Source organism: Bombus affinis, chromosome 15 (assembly GCF_024516045.1).
Source record: "Bombus affinis isolate iyBomAffi1 chromosome 15, iyBomAffi1.2, whole genome shotgun sequence".
NCBI classification, from domain to species: Eukaryota; Metazoa; Arthropoda; class Insecta; order Hymenoptera; family Apidae; genus Bombus; species Bombus affinis.
This window is the reverse complement of record NC_066358.1, coordinates 6,032,874-6,058,949: the sequence shown is the minus strand read 5'-3', so window position 1 is coordinate 6,058,949 and position 26,076 is coordinate 6,032,874. Positions and strand designations below refer to the sequence as shown.

At 30.9% G+C, this 26,076-nt stretch overlaps 4 protein-coding genes and 1 long non-coding RNA gene across 11 annotated transcripts; 2 read left to right on the top strand and 3 right to left on the bottom strand.

Moving 5' to 3' along the window:
- The first annotated feature begins 274 nt into the window (after nt 1-274).
- Nucleotides 275-3,873, top strand: LOC126925089 (CTP synthase). Its single transcript, XM_050740267.1, has 11 exons — nt 275-607; nt 1,160-1,330; nt 1,407-1,492; nt 1,575-1,706; nt 1,962-2,126; nt 2,208-2,495; nt 2,636-2,724; nt 2,806-3,104; nt 3,189-3,296; nt 3,384-3,596; nt 3,670-3,873. The coding sequence occupies exons 1-11, from the start codon at nt 442-444 to the stop codon at nt 3,720-3,722; spliced, it is 1,770 nt and encodes a 589-aa protein (XP_050596224.1). The 5' UTR covers nt 275-441; the 3' UTR covers nt 3,723-3,873.
- A 574-nt stretch (nt 3,874-4,447) lies between these two features.
- Nucleotides 4,448-15,479, bottom strand: LOC126925086 (neurexin-4). Of its 6 annotated transcripts, none has more exons than XM_050740254.1 (11): nt 15,304-15,479; nt 14,736-14,828; nt 12,294-12,490; nt 10,607-10,748; nt 9,862-10,232; nt 9,443-9,781; nt 8,559-9,363; nt 8,154-8,459; nt 8,042-8,080; nt 7,002-7,628; nt 4,448-6,796 (listed from the first exon to the last, which is right to left on the bottom strand). In XM_050740254.1, the coding sequence occupies exons 1-11, from the start codon at nt 15,365-15,367 to the stop codon at nt 5,943-5,945; spliced, it is 3,837 nt and encodes a 1,278-aa protein (XP_050596211.1). In that variant the 5' UTR covers nt 15,368-15,479; the 3' UTR covers nt 4,448-5,942. The 6 variants fall into 6 exon arrangements, with proteins under 6 accessions (XP_050596211.1, XP_050596212.1, XP_050596214.1 ...); XM_050740255.1 differs by lacking the exon at nt 12,294-12,490 and adding an exon at nt 11,530-11,726; XM_050740257.1 differs by lacking the exon at nt 8,042-8,080.
- On the bottom strand, nt 13,066-14,828 carry LOC126925091 (L-aminoadipate-semialdehyde dehydrogenase-phosphopantetheinyl transferase). The gene is made up of 2 exons (XM_050740269.1): nt 14,736-14,828; nt 13,066-14,157 (listed from the first exon to the last, which is right to left on the bottom strand). The coding sequence occupies exon 2, from the start codon at nt 14,015-14,017 to the stop codon at nt 13,190-13,192; it is 828 nt and encodes a 275-aa protein (XP_050596226.1). The 5' UTR covers nt 14,018-14,157; nt 14,736-14,828; the 3' UTR covers nt 13,066-13,189.
- A 563-nt stretch (nt 15,480-16,042) lies between the features above and the next one.
- LOC126925200 (dynein axonemal intermediate chain 3-like) lies at nt 16,043-25,534 on the top strand. The gene is made up of 13 exons (XM_050740509.1): nt 16,043-16,666; nt 16,770-16,975; nt 17,119-17,550; nt 17,880-18,200; nt 18,278-18,526; nt 18,613-18,764; nt 18,992-19,339; nt 20,050-20,369; nt 20,616-20,844; nt 21,228-21,528; nt 22,668-22,835; nt 23,015-23,347; nt 24,177-25,534. The coding sequence occupies exons 1-13, from the start codon at nt 16,420-16,422 to the stop codon at nt 24,384-24,386; spliced, it is 3,516 nt and encodes a 1,171-aa protein (XP_050596466.1). The 5' UTR covers nt 16,043-16,419; the 3' UTR covers nt 24,387-25,534.
- On the bottom strand, nt 17,721-18,486 carry LOC126925203 (uncharacterized). Of its 2 annotated transcripts, none has more exons than XR_007713838.1 (3): nt 18,363-18,486; nt 18,080-18,217; nt 17,721-18,005 (listed from the first exon to the last, which is right to left on the bottom strand). It is a non-coding gene; the product is annotated as an uncharacterized LOC126925203 (long non-coding RNA). The 2 variants fall into 2 exon arrangements; XR_007713837.1 differs by having other exon boundaries at nt 18,308-18,414.
- Nucleotides 25,535-26,076: the final 542 nt, after the last annotated feature.

Genomic DNA, 26,076 nt, shown 5'->3' with positions numbered 1-26,076 from the left:
ACATTGCTTCAGTTTCTATATAATAATTTCAGAATATTTTATATCGTACATTTAAAAATCCCGCCATAACGCTCCCATCCTTTCAAATAATATAAGTGGCACATAAATTTAATAGTGAATAGTACTAATAGTACAAAATGTGGGACGGCACTTTCATTGACTGTCACGCGTTGCTATATGATCATATTTGTATATGTAATATTTTTGGCCAATATATGTACTTATCTTTACAATTTTATTAGGTCTATCAGAAAGCATTCCTTTGTCTATCAGATTAGCATTCCTTTGTCTAGTCCTCTTATCGCGAACAAACAGTAAGAGTAGGCTGCGTGTCCCCATTGGATCCAGATATCAGTCAACGAAATCGAACAACTTTGAATAACAGATGCGTATGGAGAAGTTGATGCAAACATTTTTCGTCAAATAGATCGCTTGTAAAATATGAAATATATTCTAGTAACCGGTGGTGTGATTAGTGGAGTCGGCAAAGGTGTTATTGCAAGTTCATTTGGTACTATACTTAAACATTGCAATATTCATGTGACATCTATCAAGATAGATCCTTATATAAATATCGATGCCGGCACCTTTTCTCCATACGAACACGGTACGTTATTAAACATTTATTTTTTTTTAATATTTTATCTGATTAGAATGACATGTTCGAAAACACTTCTGCGAAAATCTAAAGTTTTATACAGCCATGTGATGTGAGAAGCCATTTTACACATTGCTGCCGCCAATTTTATAATCACGTGCTATATTTCTAACAGCATTTTTAATTCTAACACAAAATGAAATTTATGCATTTTATTATGTACGAATGCTGCTTCAGATTAATAAGTTATAGCGATTGAAAAAATTGTAAAAGCTTAAATTGTTATTGTATAAACTTGTGACTATGTCTATCTTAATAGAAAAGTTTTATTCATTTTGTTATTTGTATATGTAAAGATTTTATTGAATTAAAATGTACTTAAATAAATATGATGTTAATTAATCATTTTCTCCTTGGTGTACAATTAAACTATTATGAAATTTGTTTTCAAGTTTGTTATTATTATCGCTAATTTTTTTAAAAAATACATTATTAATTTTATATTATTAATTTCATGTTATAGATGTTAGTTTGATTACATGAAAATTGTTTACATTTCAGGAGAAGTATATGTGTTGGATGATGGTGGAGAGGTAGATCTTGATTTAGGAAACTATGAACGTTTCTTAGATATTACTTTACACAGAGACAATAATATTACAACAGGTAAAATTTATCAACATGTAATATCAAAGGAGAGACATGGCGATTACTTGGGAAAAACAGTTCAAGGCAAGACACTTTTTGTAGACACATAGAGTTAATGTATAATTCATATTGATAATAAGTGCTTACTATTATTATGTAGTAATACCACACATAACAGATGCCATTCAAGAATGGGTTGAAAGAGTTGCAAAACAATCTGTAACAAAGGATGGTGATAAACCAGATGTAACTTCATGTTGTACAATAACATTTAGAAATAAATGAAAAGAAAAAAATACAAAATTAATCTACATTTTATTCATTTCAGGTTTGCATTATTGAATTAGGTGGAACCATAGGAGATATTGAAGGAATGCCTTTTGTAGAAGCTTTCAGGCAATTTCAATTTAGAGTAAAAAAAGAAAACTTCTGTTGTGCACATGTATCATTAGTGCCACAAGTATGAAACTCTTTTTATTTAAGTAACTCTCTTTTTTTCATTCTAGACCTTGACTTTGAACTCATGCCAAGTACTAAGCATATGTTTGGTAGTTTATTCTTAATCCTTAGAATTATGTAACTATTATTTGTAAAATTTATAATCATGTATAAATAACGTTTATGCCTGTTTAGAAAGCAAAAATGTATATATGAAGAATACAAATATTACTTTTTCTTTTTTATAAGTTTCTTGAATATTTCTTGTTTTTTTTAGCCAAAATCTACAGGAGAACCAAAAACAAAACCAACTCAATCCAGTGTGAGAGAATTACGTGGTTTGGGTTTGTCTCCTGATCTCATAGTTTGTAGATCTGAACTACCAATAGGCGATTATGTGAAAGAAAAAATTTCGAATTTTTGTCATGTTGCTCCTGAACAGGTGATATTCTTTAATCATTTCAATAAAACTTTAAGAAAATTCGCTAAAAGACTAATAGAAATTTTGATGTATTATGATTAGGTGATAACAATACATGATTTGTCATCTATATATCGTGTTCCTTTGTTGATGGAATCTCAAGGTGTTATTGAATTCCTAAATGACAGGTTACAATTAAATATTGAAATGCCACGTCCCCGATATTTTATGCGAAAATGGAGAGATTTGGCGGATCGCACTGATCATTTACGAAAAGAAGTAAACATCGCGTTAGTTGGAAAATATACAAAATTAGAAGACTCCTATGCATCAGTCACAAAAGCATTGCAGCATGCTTGTATTCAAGTTGGCTACAAACTCAAGTTAACAGTAAAGAATTTGTTATTTATTAAATATTAAATTTTATTTATTTTTCATTTATTTTGATTAAAATTAAATATTAATTTGACTTATCAAATATATTGTTATATATAATGATTACTGTCATATCTGTATAACTATAATTTTAGTATATAGAGGCTGATAGTTTAGAACACAATACAAAAGCAATAGATCCTGTACTATACCATGAAGCCTGGCATCAACTTTGTAAAAGCAAGTAAGTTATTTTTCTTTCTATTATTATTTTATAACATTTTGTTTCTTTCAAATTTGTTTATCTTAATTGGGTTATATTTAGTGGTGTTATAGTACCAGGTGGATTTGGTAAAAGGGGTATGCTGGGAAAAATGGAAGCATGTGGATGGTGTAGGACAAATAATAAACCCTTTCTTGGTATTTGTTTGGGCTTACAAGTGGCAGTAATTGAGTTCGCAAGAAATGTTTTAGGCATAGAGGATGCAAATAGTATAGAAATTGATCCACAAACTGATCATCCCCTCGTTATAGACATGCCTGAATATAATCCAGAACAAATGGGTGGAACCATGAGGCTTGGAAAAAGATGCACTCGATTTATAGAAAATAATTCTCTCATAAGTTGGCAATTTCTTACTTAAAAATTTGTTATGTAATATAATGTATTTTCATTTTCATAAGTGTTTTGTATTATTTCATATATAGAGCAGCTGTATGGCAATAAGAATTTTATAGAAGAAAGACATAGGCATCGATATGAAATTAATCCCAAGTATATCAATGACTTAGAAGCAGCTGGATTGAAATTCGTAGGTAAATTAACATTCACTTTCTAATTTGTAACTTTACCAAATTTTAATGTTCATTAAACTAATATATATTGTCTTTCTTTTATGTTAGGTCATGATGAGGAAAATTTACGTATGGAAATAGCAGAATTGGAAGGGCATAATTACTATGTTGCAACGCAATTCCACCCAGAATATTTGTCTAGACCATTAAAACCTTCACCCCCATTTTTAGGATTAATTTTGGCCAGTGTTGGTAAATTAAAACATTACTTAGCCAAAGGTTGTAAACTTTCACCTCAAGTGGTCAGTGATAATGGTTCAGGTAATAAACAGTGAATTTTTGTGCTGTAATTTCTGTTATTATAATCTTATTTAAAATTTATCGTTCTTAATAGATACCGAAAATCTAGTTGATGACAGTGAAATAACAAATAATGAGCGAGGCTAGTATAAGTGGTAGCATTATATCAATTTGAATAATTAATAATGAAGTACTATTATGTTCATATATGTACGTCTGTTGGTATTAAAAAATTTTTTTATTTTAGAACAAAATTTTGGATACATATTCAAATATATGCGTAATAATATACTATATACTTATACTATATAATTGTACTTTAATCCTTCCTCAATCGTGCTTAGATCTATGTTCGTAACACGAATTGTTTATTTAAAATTATATGACGATGTGTATAACTTGAAATATATTCTTCAGTTAATTTTTAATATACATATGTCTCGAAAAAAAGGTAAATTCGTGTTTAGATCCGAAGAATTTGTTTTTTTTTTATTAGTAAGTTTTATATATTTTATGATATAAAGTATTTTTATATTTTATCTATGTATTGACACGATTACCAGTGGTCGCCGAAAGGATCGGTTGATGGAGGTTCGGATACGTGTACAATATATACTATGTAATCAAAAGAATCCATAGATAATAATTTATATTAAATAAATGAAAAGCTTAAATATTTGCAAATTTCTAATAGATTAGACTTTTACTGTGAACAAGAATTTTCCATAATAAATAATATGAAATTTATAATAATACTATTATTATTATTAAATAAAGAAGTCTATTTCTAACATCAAAATTTTGTTTGAATTACAAATTTGAAAAATCGTAAACATGTTATTTCTGTGGTAAATATTAATGAATGAAATTCGTTCGTTGAAGTGTTTTTATTGTTTTTCGTTTCTGTAATTGTATTATTTTAAACTGATAGTTAAACTATTAGTTTTCTATAACCATCGCATATTTCGTTCGCTTCCTACTCACTTACATATATAGTTTTTATAATACCAATTAAAAAATGTAATTCTATTACTATGTACAATGTATTTTCGTTAATTGTTATATTTTAAGAGTTTCACTAACAAAATTAAAGCATCTTACATTTTATGAGAAAATAAAATTTTACGTTCTTCAGGAACGTTGGATACTTCTATCGCACTTAACTTTTTCGTAGTTTATATGTGAAAGTGTAAAATTAAGTTTATGGCAACTCTACAAAATCTTTGTTGTTACAAACTACGTGCTTCAGCTAACTAGTTTTTATGAAGGACTTATTGTTACAAAATCATAATCACGACTTTGCGTCTTTATTTAGCAGCACATGCGTTCTGCTGAATACAGTATATAAAATATACACTGGCATATTATTACAGTAAAACATTTCCTTTGTATAAAAATGATATATATACAGCACACTCTCACTGTTACACGTATAGTATACGAATATTAGTTTTGATAAGATTAAGTTAAGTTATAGTATAGAATTCGGATTGTTACACTTCACGAAAGAAATAAAATATTTGTAAATACATAATAAACAAATGTAAACAAAATAAATATAAAGAAAAAGTAAAATGCACTTTGGACGGTAAGCATTACAAATAATACTGAGAACACACTTTTCGTGAAAATAAAGAGAGAAAAAAGTATTTTACATGTAATGAAATATTTCTGAAGATTTAGAAATATTTTATATATGTACAAATAACTTTGTTGTCATTGATAGAAAAATAGCATAGCCAATAAATTTTTTAGTGAGTTTCAAAATCAGTTGATTTGTTGATGTTCTTACGATTAACGCTAACAGGTAAAAACTCTGATATAACAGAGTAAAAAAGAAACAAGTAACTGTTCTCATTTTTAAAATAATAAAATGTTAAACAAGTATCTAACCTAACATAGTATTCTGTCGCGATGGTCAATCTAAATTTCAATGTACATAATAAATATTTATGCACCTCATAATGTAAAGTAATAACAGTCTGCAATTCGAAAGATCTTTTACTACCTCTTATTCCTAGCTATATGATGACTGACATTAATAAGTATTCAGAAAAAATATCAAAGGTACACTTAATACAAATAAGATATTTCTACATGCTTACATCTTTTTAACATAATATTTGAACTCATAATTGTATATTATTTCTTCATTATTGTAAGGGATTCAATAAATTTGTTCATGCTAATTAGTTAAGTTTACCAGTCTCCAGTTTTATACAGTTGTCATTAAATCGAAACAGTAGAATTATGTTTCTTTTTATCCTTCCTATAAAATCTTTCATTATGACACTTCAAAGTGCACTTATAAGCATAATTTCATCTATATATTCTAGCATCGACATAGCGAAATATCTAACTTCGTACTTAAATAAACCATTCTTTCTTTTTTTGAACTTGATGACCAGTAGCAGAATGAACTACCGCTGAGTCTGGATCCAGTGCTATTTCAGCACCCTTATCCTCCTGGGTCAAATATTCGCCTTTGTGTCTTGACATGTATCTTCCTATAAGTACTGTCATTATAACTAATGCTATAATAATGACTGTCAACACGCTTCCTAAAATCGCGGTGTCGGTTTCGTTGTAAGCAGCTCGAACTTTTTCTTCATCTACTTGCGGTGGTGGACGAGTTTCTACGATATCAGGCGGATGCGTGATTGGTTCCACGCCACAGAAATCTTCCGTGAGAGGAGTACCCAAAGAACGAACGTTTCCAGGCCCATCTTCCTGGAATAGTAACTTCAAAGGGTAAATATCGTCAAATTCTACTCTAGATATGCAACCAGCAAAACCTTCTGTCATGGATTCGTTTCTTCCTATATACATATACTGTATATTATTAAATTGTGCATCGGCTGAGGTTTTAATGTTAAAGGGGAATTCTTTCGGCTCGTAATTATCGACTTGCAAAATGAGTGTCGCTCCTGAATCCTTCCTGCCTACCCTAACATCATGATACTGTCCCAGACCGAAGTGCTTATTAGGGAAAATAACTTCTTGTCGTTCAAAACCGAAATCGAAAACGACACGCAAATGCCCGCTATTTGAGACCATAATTGTCATATATTCTCCAGAGATGTTCGAAAACAGGCCGAGTAAAAATCCTTTCGGATTCGTCGTTGTAAAACCAACTCTGATTTTTTCAGAGATAGTGGAACGCCAGCTACCCATGAAGTCGTACTTTATCATTGAACTTGGACGCATATTTACTCCAATTTCTATAATAAAACAAATTTTAACGTTAAAACTCAATGTAATACACAATATTCAATACCCAATTTTTAATAGTTTTAGAATCATACAGAACAAGGTATAAAGAATTATCATTTCCCAAAATTTATTAAGTCGTCCGAAAAGTTTCTTTCGTTTTATAAGGAAATAAAGAAATATTTATGTTAATTTTTATCAAGGAGAAAAACATACCATCTGCGCAAATTGGACCTTTAAATGCAGTCCATCGACAGTCACAAGAATATCCATCGTATCTTTCATGGCACGTGCCATTGTTAAGGCACGGATTGCTTTCGCATTTACCCATACAACCTTCAGAAATTCCATATAAACTTTGACGAGCATAACTTCTCAGATCTTGCAACTGACCATTCAAAAGGAGAGCTCTGATACACCCAACGTAACCATCTCTATAATCTGTCGTGGCGCCAACCACGAGATCCGATGTGAGATGAAGAGCTCGTACTGGCCCTGGAGGTTCCCTTACTTCATTCTTTAACGCTCCATCGATTACGATTCTAGCTTCCTTACGATTTCTTTCAACCGACACGGAATGCCATCGATTATCAGCTAATTTGTACGAGGTTTGTACACTGACCGTAAGTGGGCCACTACCTGCTAAATACTGGAACTGAATCTGATTTCCACTATTTATAGAAATCTTTATATAATCTGTGGGTCCCTTGCTATGAATTATAACAGCGTTTTCGATGGTCGTTTTAAACTCGAAATAAATATCACCGCTGTGACCGATATCAAAGGTTGGTAGGTTGATGGTAGCATCAACGATGCGGAATGTTACTACGTTCTTGAACAGATCTACAATAAAACGAAATGTTTTATTTATTTTATATAGGATTAAGGATAGGATATATTATACAGGATTAAGGAGGGGGAGGGATCAGCTCCAATAACATTGATCTTGAAAATTGTTATAGAATAAAATATTACCCAGAAAGATGGCCACTTCTATGTTATATATTAAAGTAAATATTATTGAAGCTGATTCCTCTATACCGAATAATTATCAATACTTTTGTTATTCAAGTACAAATAAATAGAGGTGACTACAAAAGTTTGAGCATTAATACAAATGGATGGAACTCAATAATAATTAAAATGCTAATTACTATTATTTTACAGTATCTAATGTACTTACAAAGATACAATACACATTTAAATGTTTGCAAATGTATCTTTTAAATAGCTACTTTAAATGGTATGAATCTTACCTGATCTTACCTTGGTAATCAACCAAGGTAAATTAGAACCTTACAAACAATTTAAAATAAATTAAATATCCTGGTTTACATGCATAATGCGTGGAAAATGTTTTAAACTTACCATCTCCCTCACAAATAAGTGGCCCAAGCGTATAATGACCCATTTTATCGTCCACCGGTGTACCAGTATCACCAAATCGTAATTGTTTAACTGGAAGATATTCCTTTTCAGTGATGTCTCCGCTGTCTTCTAAGATAGTATCCAAATCAGCATCACAATTGCACCATTTTGTAGGATCCGCGCAATTTCCAAGTATACCGCATTCGCATTTACGTGAACCTGGTAATGCTCCTCCCCAGTAGTCCATTTTCTGATTATTTCTACTGACCCACCACGAGTTTGGTCTGAAATAATCTCCTTGTGGTACTAAAATTACATTATATTACGTTATTCAAATACAAAATATATAATCTTCGACGGAAATCATACATTTAAATCTCCGTTAATAGATTAATAAATAATTACCTGGAGAATTGAACAGTTTAGAAAGTCTACATTCATAACTGATCCTTTGTCTACAATTCGTGGATCGATTAAGAAGAGCTTCGATTTGATCCATGTCCGCGTCGTAAATGATATCTTGTTCAAAACTACCTGGCTCTTGGAATCCATCCACAGGTGTAATGCGTTCATTGTTATGTCGCAAGATAGTTCTCACGCGTCCGTCTGTATAGAATTCACAAACTACCGGGAATGGTTTCAAAGGACCGCTTCCATCAACGTCTATTTTGATATCTGCTCGTTGACTGACTGAGTTTATGTTTTTATATGCTTCGCATGATAGAGGATTCAAGGAAGTGTGACAGACAGCTCCTGTATATCCTGTATTGGCACAATCACAGAAGAATTCATCAGAATTTTGACGGCATACACCAGAATGTTTGCACGGATTTGGATTGCAACGATCCATCATTTGACATGCATCGAAGACAATTTCGTTCTTGCAACAGTATTCCTCTTCCTTCCAGTCGGTTGGTAGCTTATAGTTGCCATCGATACTAATCATTCTCATACAACCAACGAAACCGCGGTTGCTCTCTATTCCTGTCATACCACCAATCATGTAAACAGGTCCTGTGATCATATCTAATATACGTCTCGTCCTCATAGGTGTTCCATCGACATTTAGGATAAGGTTATTCTTTGAAATTGTTAATATAACTTGATGCCATTTTCCGTCATTGAACTTTTCATCGAAATTGTCTAAAGTTACTAGAGGACTTCCTTTCGTTTGAATATCAACTTTCAATCTACCATCTTCCAAAAATAGCTAATATATACAATATAAAACATTATTAACATGTATTTGATACAGAAAATCTTCATCTTCCGAAAATAAATTTACAAACCTTTACGAAACCAGGTGAAGTAAATTGATGATATAAAATAATTCCTCTATCTTCGTATGTCCTAAAAGTGAGGGAAGCATTCAAAGAAGATACTCCCTCGTATCCTTTAAGTCTGGCATATGAGCCGTGAGTTAAAAATGTTACAGGGATTATAGGTGGTTCTGGACAGCTATAAAGCGTATTCACTTTGTAATATCTTAGATTCTCCCCGGTAATTCCTGTTTCCTTTAAATCGTGAATAATGCTAGTCGCATTTAGATAAAAATTTTCTATACACCCTGTAAAATTTTGATTGACTACCAATCCATCTTGTTTGTTAGGTACACCACCTATATATAACTGGTGAAGGTATTTGAATTAATTAATATTATAGATTTGAAAATGTAATAAAAGATATTATACATTATTTAGCTACTTACTGCTCTATTTAAATCCAGTCTATGAAACTCTCCTTTTATCCTTCCCCTAATTAATACCCTATCTACAGAAAATGAGATATTCTTCCTGTTACGCGATATTAGAACATCATGCCACATATTGTCATCCAAAAGGCTACCAACAGACAAACTAGTCATGATATCAGACCCCAAATCTATATTTAATATCATTCTGTTGTCTTTTAATTGTAAAGCTATATAATCCCCTTGTGTCCCGCGAGAGTACATTAAAATACCATCTGCATTGTTCGTTTTGAACCGGAAGCGTATAAAATGTCTGTCAGTTTCTATTGGTTCCCTCAATAAATCATACCGTAAAAGAGATGAACCATTGAAGGAAAGAATGTCGGACACTACAAAAAGAAAGATTAGTTAAGTAAAGACTTTGGCATATTAAGAGAATTTCTTGATTTGGAAGACTAAAATTTAGTCATCCTTAAAACATTTTTTTAAGAAAATTATTCACTGCAAAAATAGAAACCACACTATTATTTTAATTTTTTGGTATGAGAAAGTAATTGTTATCTTAGAAAAGAGATAATTCTTTAAAATATTACTTTGTTAACTGTAAAAATGTGTCAATTTCTGATTTATGTAGATTTCCATATCATAGTGAAGTTATGGTTTTGTATGGTTTCATGTTTTTCTTGAAAATAGTCATCATGGAATGTCGCCAATTTTCTCAATAAAATTCACAACTTCCTCTTAAAAGTATGTCATTGCTTACCATAACCACATCCATACAATTCTATTCTTAACGATATTCTATCCCGCCATCGGGTTGGATTTATTCTTATCCATTGTGCAATAATTGGTACTTCAAATTTATTAAGTTTTATTGTATCACCATCTATGTTGCCTTTAAACATCTATAAAGAAAGAAAGAAGATGTATATCCTTATTTAATAATGAAATGCAATCTTTGTTAAATTTACTATAATCATTTCAAAAACAAAGTGTTTCTTTTGTACAATGTTATATAAAAACTTTAGAATTTTTGTTAACATTTACATAATCTGTTAGTTGGTTATATTTGATTTAAGTACAACATTTATGCCTAAATTGTAATGCATAAATAAATTAAACATAGGTTGGTAAACATTTGGCATGCTTTTATCTATAGTTATGTTAGTATAGCATTGTTATTTATAAGTGCAGAAGCATGAAAGCAAATGTTAAACATTCTATTGAAAGTATCATGTAAAAAATGTAAATTATTAAAATAATTATATATATGTATAGTGTTTAATAGATTCGAGTTAAGAAAAGATCTTCACAAATAGAAAAAAGATCTTCAAGCTATATGCTTGAGCATTTATTAGAAATTAAGGAAACCATATTTTTTAATTTTTTAAAACATGTGAGATTTAAGAAATTATTAACATATAAAAGCAGAATCACAGTTCCCATTGTGCCTCCACCAATAAAAAGAGAGCACTTCTGCTATGTATTTCTCACTGAAAATATATAATTTTAGAAATAATGAAATAATTCTTTTACTGAAAAATATGTCGCTATGTATAACATGTAAATGTTATATTACATATGTACAATATTGTAGCAAGTATATCACATCCTGGAGCAAAAGATAAAAATGATTCTGTACAGAAAAGTTCTACGTTTCTTTATAGTCAATATCTCTATTAATACCTCATCTACACCATCCTGGCTTTCATAACTGGCCCAGGCTTGCCCATCATCAGAGTACTGGACAATATACTCTGTCACATATTCATTAGTATGTGCACGACCTCGTGTAGCTATGCTGCGTATCTCATATCTGTCCCCCAGTTCCACAGTAAGATGTTGATCATAACTGCTAAGCTCTGGTGACCACGTAGAACCTCCTGCAAAGCCCAGCCCCATGTCCATGTGTAAAAGGAAAAGAGTAGAAGCAAAGCAGTTAAGTAAGAGAAAGAAAGTGTTATGAGCCATTGGAAGATGGTAACATAATGATTATCATTTGTGTTTATATTTTAATAGATAATTATTTTAATAAACGTTTTATATTATAATACATAAAATTCTATTTTTCATAATAATATTTACATCATTCAGAAATTCGGTATGAAATGCATGAAAAAGATATAGCTGTTGTATATTCATTTGTACAAATAAAGAAGCATACTAACAGTGTTGTGTTAAACATGCAAACAGTATCTACCTACGTAGAAGTTTTTATGATACAATGTTATGGGAATTCATTCATTACTTCATTCATGCTAAGATACTTAACTAATATCATACTGAATTTCAAAAACCCAGTCTTTTGCATTATCACAGTGCTATGAGTTTTGTTAGTCATTAGTTAATATTAGTTACTAAATGCAATATACCTTTTCAACAAATCTGCTCATGGATTATGGCTATATTAGCACAGACACTGAGTCAAAAATTGTATAGGTTCAGTTTACCTTAACATTACCATCTTCTTCTTTGTAATCAACGTAGTCCAGGCCATTTGTACCATAACTGATAACATATTCCATAACATACTCATTTTGTACTGCTCGCCCCTGGGTCTCCACAGCTGTGATGTTCATTATTTGACCCAGGTCGATTATAAGGTACTGATCAAAGTCTGAACTGCTAGCCGTCCATGCGCTTCCGCCTACGCCACAACATATACGCATGCATGCAACTCAAAATGAACTTAAGGAAGCAGTCATATTTAACAAAGTAGGGTTATCAGAGAATTAAATACTACTATAATTATCATGTAATGAATTTGAGATAATTATAACATAACTAAATATATTCATAGCTGAAAAATACAAGTAATACTTAAGTTATACCTTTCAAAGATATGTATTAAAATAGTTGAAAGCAATATCATTTAAAAGAAATACATATGTATAAGTTGGAAATATATATGTTATGTGTTATTTATGGAAAACTCCCTTTCCCAAGCAAAAGAGAGGAAACGTGTAAAAGTAACAGGTTTGTGTATTGTATGCACATAAAATAAATGAATTAAAAATTTTTTATTGCATCTTTTGTAGTTTTTAAATTGAAATTTATAATTAATTTCAATATTCTGTAAAAACTGTATTCTTTCAAAAATCTTACATTTTTCAAATTTTGTACTTAATTTAATATTAAATAATTTGATACATTTATGTGAATGTTTAAGTGTACATACGAAACTATGAATTTCATAAGGAGGTAAAATAAAATTTGGACACATATTTCTAACTATATTTATTAAATTCACTAACTAAATGCGACTGTTATATCTGTACATCTTTATTACACATACATAAAAGCATTACCCACAAGAAACTAATGTAACAATATATAAAATTTAAAGTTATGGATGCTCCTTTTTTTTGAAATATTCTTCTGTATATTTAGGATCTTGTGAAAATAATGGAATAGCATTTGCTAAGAGTGTATCACTGTTTACATATTCAAATATTTTCTTTTGCGAGTTTGGTGCTTTTCCATTTTTTTGCAAAGCTATAGCAACACAGTGTTGGGAATTCAACAATGTTTCCTCAAACAACCAATCTTGTTTTACATCATTTATGTATAAAACAGTATCAGTTGTAACAGAATTTTCCATGAGTTCTGAATTAGTTTTAAAAGACATTGATCTAAGATCAATCGTAATACCTTTACCTATAGCTTTCACATAACTTTCTTTCAATGCCCAATGCCTGCAGAACATACTAACTTTATCAAAGTCGTTAGAAAACATATTTATTTCTTCCCATTCTAAAGGTGAAAAATTTCTATTCATTATACGGAAAAATTCAGGCAATTGCCTACCACCAGTATATTCGAATTTCATTACATCTATTCCTAAGTTTATATTCCTTGTTTCACCTGCTAAAACTGTATAATTACCGTGATGAGATACATTAAAAGACAAGTTTGAAGAAACATTTTTTAAAATAGGTTTATTATATGCATCTCTTGCAAATACTATAGCAGAGTATGGAATATGTTCATACTCATTAACAAATTTTCTCATCATTAATCTACCTGCAAGAGAAGCCCTAATATCTTTACGAAACACAAATCTGCCTAATCTTTGTTTCTCTTCTAACTGTATGCAAGAAATAGCATAAGCAAAGTCCTTCTCACTGGGATTCCATTCCTTCCAATTGAATGCCCACCGAATACTTTGAAACATGTTTACTAATATTAATTTTAACTCTGATTTATAATCAGGTTAAAGTTCTGCAAACTGTTATTTGCTTCTGTTTTATTAAAGCACTGCTTTTTTTAAAGGCTCTTGTCTTTTAAAAAACCAGGCTACTCTTTAGCATCCACCTGGAGCAAATAGACAGAAGACATTGGATTACTTTTCTAATAAATAACAATATTTATTTCTAATTTATAAAGTATTCATTAAAGGATTATTAATTAATTATTAATAATGATCATTTGTGTGACTAGTGCTTGTTGCTTAAGAAGAAATCAGATGCACAGAATAACTCTGCAATGAGTCAGTGAGTTCATTTTACCTAATTCAGGTCTGGAGTTCTTTTAATTGGCTAATGCATGTGGGTGTCAATGAGAATAGCATTTCTTTAAGTTTTAAGTCTTTTCAAACAAATCAAATTTTATGTTTAAACTTAAATATACAGATACATAATATGTGGATAATACACTACCTGTATTGCTATTAAACTTAATAATAAATATAGACGAAGAAAAGCAATCTTAGTAACAGGTATACATTATCACATACGTTTTCAAAATATAATATATAGATAGCAAGCAACAAACTACAAATTATCAAATGTTTCTAAACTTGTACAAAAAGATAACATAAGAAATGTTATTGAACAATATAACTAAAGGAAAATGCAGTATATAATATGACAAAAAAATTAGAAAAGCTTTACCATTAAGCCTGGCATTTTTTGGACCTCTGTTAGGTAATGATGTGGTAGCTGTTAAGTGAGCTCTGTCCAAAAGTGGATCGTTACATTCATCATCTAATTAAAAATTACATGTAAATTAATAATATAATATACATCAACATATCAAATATCATTAAAGTAATTTCTTAACAATTATAAATTCAATATAATATCTTCATTTTATATAATACAAGATATCTATCAATTTTGAATAATAGGATTAAAGAATTTTATTTTATGTAATCAGTATAAAATATCATGCTTCTCTAACAATATATGTACATTCATACATTAGGGAACAATAAATGTATGGTCGTAATGCAATTCATTTCTCAAATTCTAAAAAATATTAATTCTTAAATTGAATATTGGTTCGTAGATTGGTTGAATTAGAAACAAAAGTTTGCTCGTTTTTCAATAAGTTTATCATACATTAATTCTCTACTACGCCATGTTGTAAAATGGGCTTGGCTGCATTGAATCATCTTTAGGAAAATTATTTCTCTTACGGAGGAAAAATTTCATACAGTTAATAATAATATGTACTTACACGCAGAGGTGAATGAATTACTTGCAATTGCGAAAACGAACACAAAACACCTGATAGTATTCATCGTATCATTGCCCTTTCAGAGAGCAACATACGAGAAGCTAGTCCTAAGCGAGACGCGTTGTTGAAACTGTTACTGATTCTCTCTCACGCTCTCACTGGAGTCATTTCACTAGTGTGTTACTCATACGTACACAACAACGAGCCATAGTTACTCTCACACATGATCACATATACATGCTACTATAACTATATAGTACTTATCATATTATATTATATTGTAAAATATTGGATTATCTTATAGCATATTACATACTACCATCACATTATTTAAGATAAGATATTAATAATTATATAGAGAATATTTAAATTCCAATTTGATTGAATAAAACGTGAATTTTTTAAACACATTGGCAAAATTTAATGTACATACATATTTTAAAATGCAATGTAAGATGTAACGGAATTATTATTCTACCGTATCTTAAAGGTATACTAGATTTGTTATCAAATTATTTATTTGTTACGAAATATGTTTTTATATGTATATATGTATATGTTTATATTTATATACGTATATATATATACATTTTATAACTTAAAATCGAAAAAAAAGTTACCGGTAGTCGATAAAGTCAAATACATATATTGACTAATCGGTGATTATACATGCCTAATCAATGATTAAATTGAAAATAAATTTTCCTATGAAATTCTAAAAAACATAAATTTCTATATTTCTACAGCTTAAATAAAAGAAAGAACAGAGTTTATTGAGGCCTAAATTGGACTACAAGTAGCGTAGTCCTTAACTTGACATTGTTTGCCAAAGATTAATTGATACATGTAAAAGCAGTGTATGCTCTGTAGTAGGATGAACAAGTATTGTAGAGGTATTCGTATGTCAATATTAAGATCTCACGTCTCGTTCAGTACCTCGTTCGTGGTACGATTATAAATCGAATACAATACATACATATTTGACAGATGCTTAGCATAGTCGACAACGTCACGTGTGACAGAAATGTATGTACAAATTTCTGTTTAACGTGTTTAAATAATTTAATATTATTGATATCATTTTTCTACTATTTTCGCATAATTAACTGAAATATAATGGCTGATGAACATGGGCCTCATAATGAGGAGAAAGAGAAACAAGATGAGCAACTTAATCAAGGTGACAAAATTCTTCAAAATGAAGAAACTGAACAGGGAGAATATGAAAGTACAGTTGAAGAATCAAGGAAAAGGGAATATTCTGCGCTAGCAGAAAATGCCATGTATGATGACGATTATTCCGAAGCTGAAGATTATGGATACATGCCTAAATATGAAAAGGACTGGACGGAAGCAGTAAAGTGTTGGTTTTCATTTTGTCAATCAATAGTAAACTCTTTAATTAACCATAACTAATTCATTTTATGAAACGTTATAAATATAATTAATTAGAATTTTCTGTGAAGCCATTTCTAGCGAAACCATAGATTGGGAAAAGGAAGCAAAGGAAACAGTACGCTTGGACATAAGTACATTAAAAGAAAGACGAAGAACGATTTTCGATTTAGATTCTTATTCCGCTTCCGGTCCATCAACCAGCGATCTTCTACGTCTTGCTTCGGTGGATTATGTACCCGAATCACCGAAAGAAATTCGCTATTCTGTTTCACTAGTAATCCAAATCAATGTCATTTTATTTATTTATATTGTTGTTGGTTCTTCCGCCCAAAATCTTCCCAATTATGTTCTTATGTTCGATCACTGGCCCTTTCTAGATCAAAGAAACAACTTATTAAGTAGTACGTTCTTGTTCAGGGCGCACCAGGTATAGCAAGGATCAATTTGTCGCCTTTAACGCAAAAGGTAGTTGGCTGTGTCATAGGAGAAAACGTTAGCACCGAGTATCCTTGGGTATACGTTCGGAAAGAGATCATTGAAGACAATATAGATCTCCACGAAGACAGTAGCGATTTCCTGCCAATAAAAAACGAGATTCGAATGTTTCCGAATTCGAAGATACTAATCGGTTATGTTCCATCGTTAACCGAAGAAGGTCAGTTCTACATATGCTTGACGGAGGATGGCCGAGATGCTGTGGTCGAAAAAATTCAGAAACAAAGAGAGGAACACGAAAATCGTGTGAGGACCGCCGTCTATAAACCGTTAGGGAAATGGCAGGAATTTAACAGCAGTGTAGAGATCGAGGCGTCCATCGTTAAGAATACTAGACCGCTGTTAGAGATCGAGGTAAAAAGTGGAAGGCGAAATAAGGGAATGAATGAAAGTACTTTTACTATGTAGGCAATGCTAGAATGAAGGAAAGAGTTTATTGTAACAAACGTGTCACTTTTTATTAATATAATTTTGGAGAATGAAATGGATTTTTACTATACACATATAGAGAATCTATGGTATATAATTATATATATATATGTATATATAATGTAATATTTTACGATATTTAAGATAAAATCGTCCTGAATATTCTTTTTGATAATTTTGCAATTATATTACATTTTGTTAAAAATAAGTAAATGTTCACTTTTGGATGATCGTACATCATCGGTTCATTTTAGGTAATAGGAACAGCAGATATATTCAATGCGTCATTCCAATTCGAAGACAGAAAAGTAAACGATGTTAGAGATGGATACATCGAACTTCTTCCTTACCGTCAAATCTTTGAAAATATTCCACGTAAACTGTTAAGCAATATGATTCAAGTTACTCCGGATGTTCGAGATGTGGAAACTCAAACGACTCTTTCGGTACTTACAAATTGTTGGGTTCAGTACAAATATGAATATAAGTCTCCGGATATATCGAAATTTACGCCGGATAAAGTAGAATCTTTGAGGAGCTTCCTTCATCGTTTCAGCGACTATGTGTGCGATCAAGTTAGTTTTCTTTCAATCTAATAATAATATATAATATGTAATATAACTCGTCTATTCTCGTCTTTATATTATTGTAGTTGTTGTTAAATGCTACTTGGGACATTTACACGAACGATTATGGCAATTTAGTGAGGAACATAAGAGACACACAGTGGCCGATACCTGTAAGCTATGAGGAACACTTGAGCTTTCACGATGAACAGCACGTGGCTAATAAAGTCATCAATGACCTTTGCTGGCATCCATTATGGACTGGTATAGCGTTTGCTGCCTATACGAGCTACTCAAAGAGTCAATATCTAATTGGACCTAAATCGAACGAAGAGGTGAATTTGCAAAAAAGATGTCTTTCTTCCAATTTCCTAGATTTCTTAAATTTTTAAGATAGTAAATCTCGAATTTTCCGTCCCAGGTAGTTAAGGCTTGCGACAATAATTTTGTTCTCGTATGGTCGTTTAACGATCGTTTGACACCAAAATTGGTTCTTGAATGTCCAAGGGAAGTGACATCCGTAGCTGTGAGTCCACTAGATGGAAATCTGATCGTAGGTGGTTGCGCAAATGGCCAGTTAAGTATTAATAATCTAAACTGCTAAGAAGATTATTATTGAAAAATATGAGTATTTCATAACAATATTTAATGTACAATATAATTATAATTTAACATTAAAATGAAAAAAATCAATAAAAATGTACTTATCAAATTTTCTTTCTACGATCTTCGTATTTAATGTCCTCAATTACTAATAATTTTAATGTTTTATGTTTATAAAATACCGTGTTTAAACTATTACAGATCGTACTATGGCACATCCCAGGTAAAATCGAGAAAGTGGAAGCGGTAATTGTGTATACAGCGGCTCAAATCAAGCATAGAATCGCGATAAAGACTTTGACCATATGGATGCAGGAAGTAATTGGAACGTCCGTAATCAGACCTACTGCAATGTCCTCGTTAAAAGAGAGCCAGAAGGCGGCTGTGACTCAGATTATATGGATTTCTCCGTACGATCAGCTTGATTCCAGTGGCAGAATTACATCGTTGCCAGAAGACACTAGTGTCAATGATTTATCGTCGCAATTTGTGTCTGCAAGCGAGGATGGTACGATCGCTTTCTGGAACTTGAAGTTAGATGAAAAGTTGGTCTTTTTTTTAAGTAAATTCGATTTATTACTTATTATACATATTGTAAGGATATCATAATTAATTTAATATTTTAGAGTACTTTAACCCTAGTACGAGTATGTAAATAGGAGCACGCTTTGAGCATTTCAAAAATACTTAAAGACTAAGATATATAAAATATAGGAAACATCTAAAACAGAGTATTCGTTATAAATAGATTACAGAAGTTAATATCGAGTTTTTATACATTCTTTAATATCGAGTTGATATACAATTTTTACACGATAAACAAATAATCTTCCAGTGTTTCTTATCATTATAAAAAATATATGTTTATTTCAACTTTGAGATCAATATTATTAGAGAGAAAGGGAGATTACACATTCAGAAACTAGAATACGATTCACTTAAAGTGCAAGTATTTGCCATTAAATATAAACTAATTAAATTAAAATGAAGGTTCTCCAGAAATTAAATGTTATCCCGTATTATTTTACTTTGTTACATAAATATATGATGAATATTTTTTTTTAATAAGTCATCATTTTCATCTGTTTTATATCTTTTTTAGCTTCGATCAGAAAAGTTTATTCGTTCACGATTATGCACTTTCAGAAATTAAATAAAAAAGAAGGAATTAATCGGAAATTGAAATATGGTTTACAGTTTCTTATTGAATTAATTTTTACTGGCGAATTAATCAGAAATTATTATATATTATAAGATGGCAGATGTATGAGAAGGAGAAAAAGGAGAAAAGGAAAGGGACCGTAATAAGACCAGAAGCATTGACAAAGTCGATATCTCCGTTTAAAGTACTAGACCGTGTTTTCAAGCCCTATTATATCTTGACAATCCAACATCCAAACGAAAGTCGAAACGTAGTAATAACTACTATGAGCATGTATGCAGCGAAATTTACGAAAAAACGCACTGACGTTGCTCCATCAATGCAAGATGTAACTATCCGGAGGTATTTTGAAAATGTTATCAAGAAACCAGATTATGTGATGAAACCGATGATACATATCGGTACTGTTGAAGGTATAAAAAAACAATTTATAAAAAGAAAAAGTAGATATTTTGTTGTAGGTATTTTTGTATTTATGTATATTAATTATATATTATATTTATTTTTGCTACACAGGTTTATCTTAAATTTCTTTGTCTTGGTACAATTTTTTGTATATAAAATAATTGTAAAATATTAAGCAATACAAGATAAATCAAACGCCTTGTATATTTTTAAATCATTAATTTAATTTAATTTAACTACATTTGATTTTCTAGGCGATTTTGGTTGCATCACGTGGGAAGGATACGATTTCACAACAGATTTAAATATTAATACAGAAATATGTCGATGGTGTTGGTTTAAAAGAATACACGATGGTCCTATAACACATTCTGTTAGATCTAGGCTAAATAGATCGTGGCTTGCAACCATAGGTGGCAAAATATTCGCTATTTGGAAAGAGGATATTGGTATACCGTTATTTTGGAAGAAATCACAAGTTAGGTACATTTCGAATTTTTAAAATATTTCATTATAATTATAATGCTCTCGAAATATAATGTCTCTCGAATATAATAGCTCTCGGAAGTATTTATACAGTTAAAACAGTTATATGTATATGTTGTATGTATTATATAAAACATTTCGACATTTCATTAACATTATAATGAGACACGAGTGTCTTGATTATATTGAACCTAATCTAGAAATGTATATAGAAGCTGTGAGATATTTGACACGAAGAAATTAGTAAGAAATTAGTATACAACACGAATACTCATCTTCTATTGACTTTTAAAACTGCTCCCCTGTAAAAGAAAATATAACTTATCACGTTCTTTTCCTTTACTTTTATATACAAAAAAATAATTTATCCTTTTATATAGCCTCACTGCTATTTCTTGGGGTAGTTATCGCCCCACGATAGTAATTCTAACACGATTAGATGGTACCGTCGAATTATGGGATTTCATGGTGAAAACAGAAGAACCATGCGTCATGCAGAGTCTGTCAGGTCGCATAATTACAGGGATATACACACACGAATTATATTTGACTCCACAATGCGTAGGATTTTGCGATTTTAATGGTATCTTAAGGATGTTTCTCGCTCCCGATGTTTTTTTCAAGAAGGACACCGCTTGTGTAGAATGGATGAGTAATTTTATCGAACGCCAAGTTAAAAGGGTAAATTTGTAAAAAATGAAATGATATTTGAAAATTAATTTAATCTATCAACGCCACGATATAAATTGGCCAAACTACTGGATTGCTCATTTTCTATACTATGTCTAAACAACGCAAATTTTTATTTTCACTTATTCTTTTTGTATTATTTTATTTCAATTTACCATTATCTTTGTCATCTATGTATACCCCCTTTTCCAATTTGCTTTTCTCCTTCATTATCCTTACCTTTTCCTCCATTGATTTCATTGTCGCCACTATTATTGTGTTTTTGTCCCCCACCCTTATCATATGTGTTCTTTCTGCTTCTGCCCCTATTTTCATTTTTTCTGTTATGAACTCCTTTATTGTCTCTCCATTGCTTCTTTCGTTCCAGTCTACTCCTTTGATTACTATGTTCCTTCTTCTTTTCTCTCTCTCTGCCCTGTCCTTCTCCTCCTCGATTCTTCTGATTCTGCCCAATAGTTCTTTCTTTTCCCTTTTCCACTCATCTTTCTCTCTGGCTCTCTCTCTTTCCCTTCTTTCCCTTTCCTCTTTCATTTCCCTCTTCATCTCCTCCACTTGATTTTCGAATACACCTTTTATTTCCTTTATCATTGCCTCGAATCCTCTTTCCATTTTCTCCATTTTTTCCATCATTATCTCCATTCCTCTCTCCCTGGTTGGTGCCTCTTTTTCTGACAAGCTGTATCTATCCTTGGTCTTCCTCTGTTTGTCGCCATTTATCGTTTCCCTGCCTTACTTTGTTTGTTTCTGACTTCTTAACCTCTTCTCTTCTAGTTTTTCTTATTTGTATCTCTCTTTCGTTCCTGCCTTCTTTTCGCTTTTCTTTCACTTTCTCCTTGTATGCTCACCCTTCATTTTCCCTTCTTCGTGTCACTTTGTGCTTCCTTCTCCTTTTTCCCTTCACACTTCACTTTTTCCACACAGCTCTCCGTCCGCGTGTTACCCTCGCTCCGAACCAAACCGAAAGTCCTATTATCTTTTTATTATATAATTTTTCAGGATTGTAATATTTTAATTCTTCAGCTTCTTCGGAATAATTTTTTCATCTTTTCGAATACAATTACAATTTTTTTTTCATGGCATACTCATTAGCTTTGAATGGGTTATTAATCCATTCGGACGGGTAATTCCAGGTAAAGAGCTGTAGAGAATGGTTAAAGAGATGGACACAAACGGCTTATAAGGAAATCGAAGAAAAACAAAGAAAAGCAGAGAAGAAGAAGCAAGAAGAAGAAGAGAAAGCAGTCACCTCTAAAACAATGGAAGCTGAACCTTTAGTAGAGCCCCTAAAAAAAGGCTTAGTATGTTTATTTTAAACTAATATAACTAAACTAATATTATTAAACTAATAATACTAAAAACTAATATTACTAAAAGAAAAAGATCAGCTTATAGAACTGGACTTCTTTTTATTAATGTAATAATAATAAGAAAAAGAATTCAAACTATTATTTGATCGTTAATTGGGACGAATTTTTAGAAAACATGGGAAATGATTGAAGAATCACGCGAAAGATGGAAAACAAGGGAGTTGAAGCACATGCAGCAAGTGCTTCTGGAGAAGAAAGGTTTAAAGAAAGACGACCTCGAAAGGCAGCGTGAACCTATTCTAAGATTACGGCAGGATGCAGAAAGGAAGAAGAAAAAATTGCGGCAAACATTAAAAATGCAAGAAAGTATTTTTGAGCACACCAAAAACCTTTTCTTCCCTAAACATCAGCCAGAGACCAAGCGAATTTCCGTGGCGCCAGTGCCAGGAAAAATCGATAAACCAGTTACTGTGGAGGATACTATACTCGAAGAGGAAATGATGGTAAATGGAATGACGAAAGTCGGATTATGGTTTGAAAAATATAGCAGAAAATTCTATGATAATCCCTCCATAGGCAGATTCTATAGGCAAACTACTACAAAATTTTATCTCTGAATTTTTTCATCAAAAATGATTCGAAGAGCACACGATTAACGCGGATTAACAGAGTAATTTTACTAGAGGCGATTAACTGTAGTAGAGGGGTTAAATACTTCAGAATCTTTTTTTAAATTTTTGATAGTTTAGAATACTAAAAAAGGTAAGCTTGGATATAACTGATCTAATTTGCCTATGGAGAATCTTCAGAAGGTCAATAATAACTTAACACACTATATCACAGCGTCCAATTTATTCATCTCGTTTCACCTTATTCCATAATCATTGTATCATTATTACATCGTAACAAGAAAAAAGATGTTGAACACAATACACTTAAATATTTTAAAGAGAGTTTCCCGAGCATTTACATGACTTTCATTATTATTACTACTGTTCTTTATTATTGGCCATTGTTGTGTGTCTTATATCGCGTCTAATTTTTCTGGAACATTTGTACAGACACCTTTTATGAATATATTATATGTTACACGAAACTTAAGTTTCAAATTTGATCACTATAATCATGACAGTCATGTCTTATTACAGTGCTAACGTTTCAAAATATTTTACATACAACATGGATATACAAATTTTGTATGATAAGTGTCCAAATGGTTTCGTCAGCTACTGTCTACTATGATCGATCGATTAATATTATTAGAGGATGTCCTTATCGTATTTTAATTATGATCTTTTTTCATTTATGATCCTTTCTCTAATGAATTTTAAGGAAATGCAACGAATTGACCCGAATGAAGAGATCATTTACCATTTTATGGAAACGCAGGCTAAAGTGTTAGCGGATTTACAGAAGCATCCGTTTCAGCATTCGTTTAATTGGGAGAATATTCTAAGAAAGAAGAAAACGATACGCGTCACGATGGATACCGAGTTGAAAAAATTGAACAAATCGAAGAAGAGATTCAGCATAATCATATAAATGATATCTACAATAAAACATTAATTTAACTATGTAACTATGACTTAGCATGAAAATATGCATGACGGCTCAAGAAATTAGAAATAAATTGATTTTTCTATCACGTTACCAAGGCAATGGAGCCTTGCATATTCTTGTGACAAATGATTAACAAAATAAATATATGTCGAAATTTCGAGAGGGTAAAAAATAATCGGTCAGTATTGCCACAACATCGGTAGGTTTGTGTCAATCGTGCATCGTACTTTATAAAGTGTTTTATCGTTGTACAACATTTTGTTATTTGAATGTCCGCGTTTTAATTTGCGAGGAAACAGTTTTTTAATTATTTTACAAAATAGGCCCTAATTCTAAAAAAGTAGCAAAATATCTCATAGAACTAAAAAAAAATGAAAGCCAAGATGAATTATTGTTTGATGATTTATTGGATACACTAAATAACACTTCAGATGAAAATGAACTTACTGACGATAGCAACATTCTTGAATTAAGAAGCCTGTATACTAAATAGATGTACGAAAAATATGTAGTAATATTTAAGAATATTTTGTAAATGTAAATTTAAAAAGTGCATATATGCATTATACAAAATTTTTTTGGAACGCTCAAAAATGTGTGGACCCTGGAAGCACGTTGAACCAGCAGAATGTTGTACGCAATGTGACTTAGCATGAAAATATACTTAACTTTCAATGGAAGTAATCTTAAAATATTGTATTACAAAAATAAAATTTTATTTTATTTATTGAAAATTAATGTAAAAGATTAAAGTAATGTTGAGGTAAAAGTCAAGTTAAAGAAAACAAATTGAAGAAGAAAACAAGGATGAAGAATTGCGCTTTATTCAACTGCAAGAAACATTGTTACGTAGATGAATTGGGATGAGATGATTCACGTTCACGTAGGTGAACTGAAAATCAGTGCCTTACAAATATAATATCCGGTATTCGTTATAAGAAGGATTCAAGCAAACAAAAGAGAGCAATTTGCGTCGTAGTTGTCTCCATCTACCATCACATACGCTGTAAATGATCTTCAATTTTGTTGTAGAAAATGGTTGCAAACAATTTTCATCTTTACAACATAAATAAAAGATCAAAAGTAATTTTCTTAAATTAATAAAGATTATAAACCAATTAAAAGATAATAACATGTTTTGAGAATTTAAGGAAATTGCCGTGATGACAAATATAATAGCATATTATTCTTACAATTATTTTTGTCCTTGAAATCTATTAAAATGGGACCTACATAACGAATTAAACGAAAGTTGTTCTGGGAATATTTTTCATGGCCATCCAATTTTTGTGATAAGTATATACATAAAAGGAGTTACTTAATTTTTAAACTTGCTTGACAACTCTAGTATTCTTTTACGATATTGTGTGACTTTTCAAATGCGATAATCTCATGTTTATACATTAATGCAATCATCAGGAAAAAGACATGGATTCGCAGAATTTTCCAGAATCCAACTTGAACTTTGTCAATTTACTAAAATTATTATTAGTGAAATTTTACGAGTGACAAGTCACAATATATACGTATATCAATAATTTATTTTGCATTATAAAAGAGAAATTCAATATAATAAAGCAAAAAAAATTTGCAAAGTAAGTTTTGCAAATTATAAGTTATCTGATTATTCTAGTTAACATAAAATTGCAAAAAAAAAAAAAATTTATAAGTT

Coding starts and splice junctions, on each gene's coding strand:
- LOC126925089 (XM_050740267.1), top strand. CDS start 442: ATGAAATATATTCTAGTAACCGGTGGTGTGATTAGTGGAGTCGGCAAA. Junction 1,493..1,574: donor AGGATGGTGATAAACCAGAT/GTAACTTCATGT, acceptor TATTCATTTCAG/GTTTGCATTATTGAATTAGG. Junction 2,127..2,207: donor GTCATGTTGCTCCTGAACAG/GTGATATTCTTT, acceptor TATTATGATTAG/GTGATAACAATACATGATTT.
- LOC126925091 (XM_050740269.1), bottom strand. CDS start 14,017: ATGTTTCAAAGTATTCGGTGGGCATTCAATTGGAAGGAATGGAATCCC.
- LOC126925086 (XM_050740254.1), bottom strand. CDS start 15,367: ATGAATACTATCAGGTGTTTTGTGTTCGTTTTCGCAATTGCAAGTAAT. Junction 7,629..8,041: donor GATTACCAAGGTAAGATCAG/GTAAGATTCATA, acceptor GTTTTATTGTAG/ATCTGTTCAAGAACGTAGTA. Junction 6,797..7,001: donor AGGTCCAATTTGCGCAGATG/GTATGTTTTTCT, acceptor GTTTTATTATAG/AAATTGGAGTAAATATGCGT.
- LOC126925200 (XM_050740509.1), top strand. CDS start 16,420: ATGGCTGATGAACATGGGCCTCATAATGAGGAGAAAGAGAAACAAGAT. Junction 17,551..17,879: donor GACCGCTGTTAGAGATCGAG/GTAAAAAGTGGA, acceptor GGTTCATTTTAG/GTAATAGGAACAGCAGATAT. Junction 18,201..18,277: donor GCGACTATGTGTGCGATCAA/GTTAGTTTTCTT, acceptor ATATTATTGTAG/TTGTTGTTAAATGCTACTTG.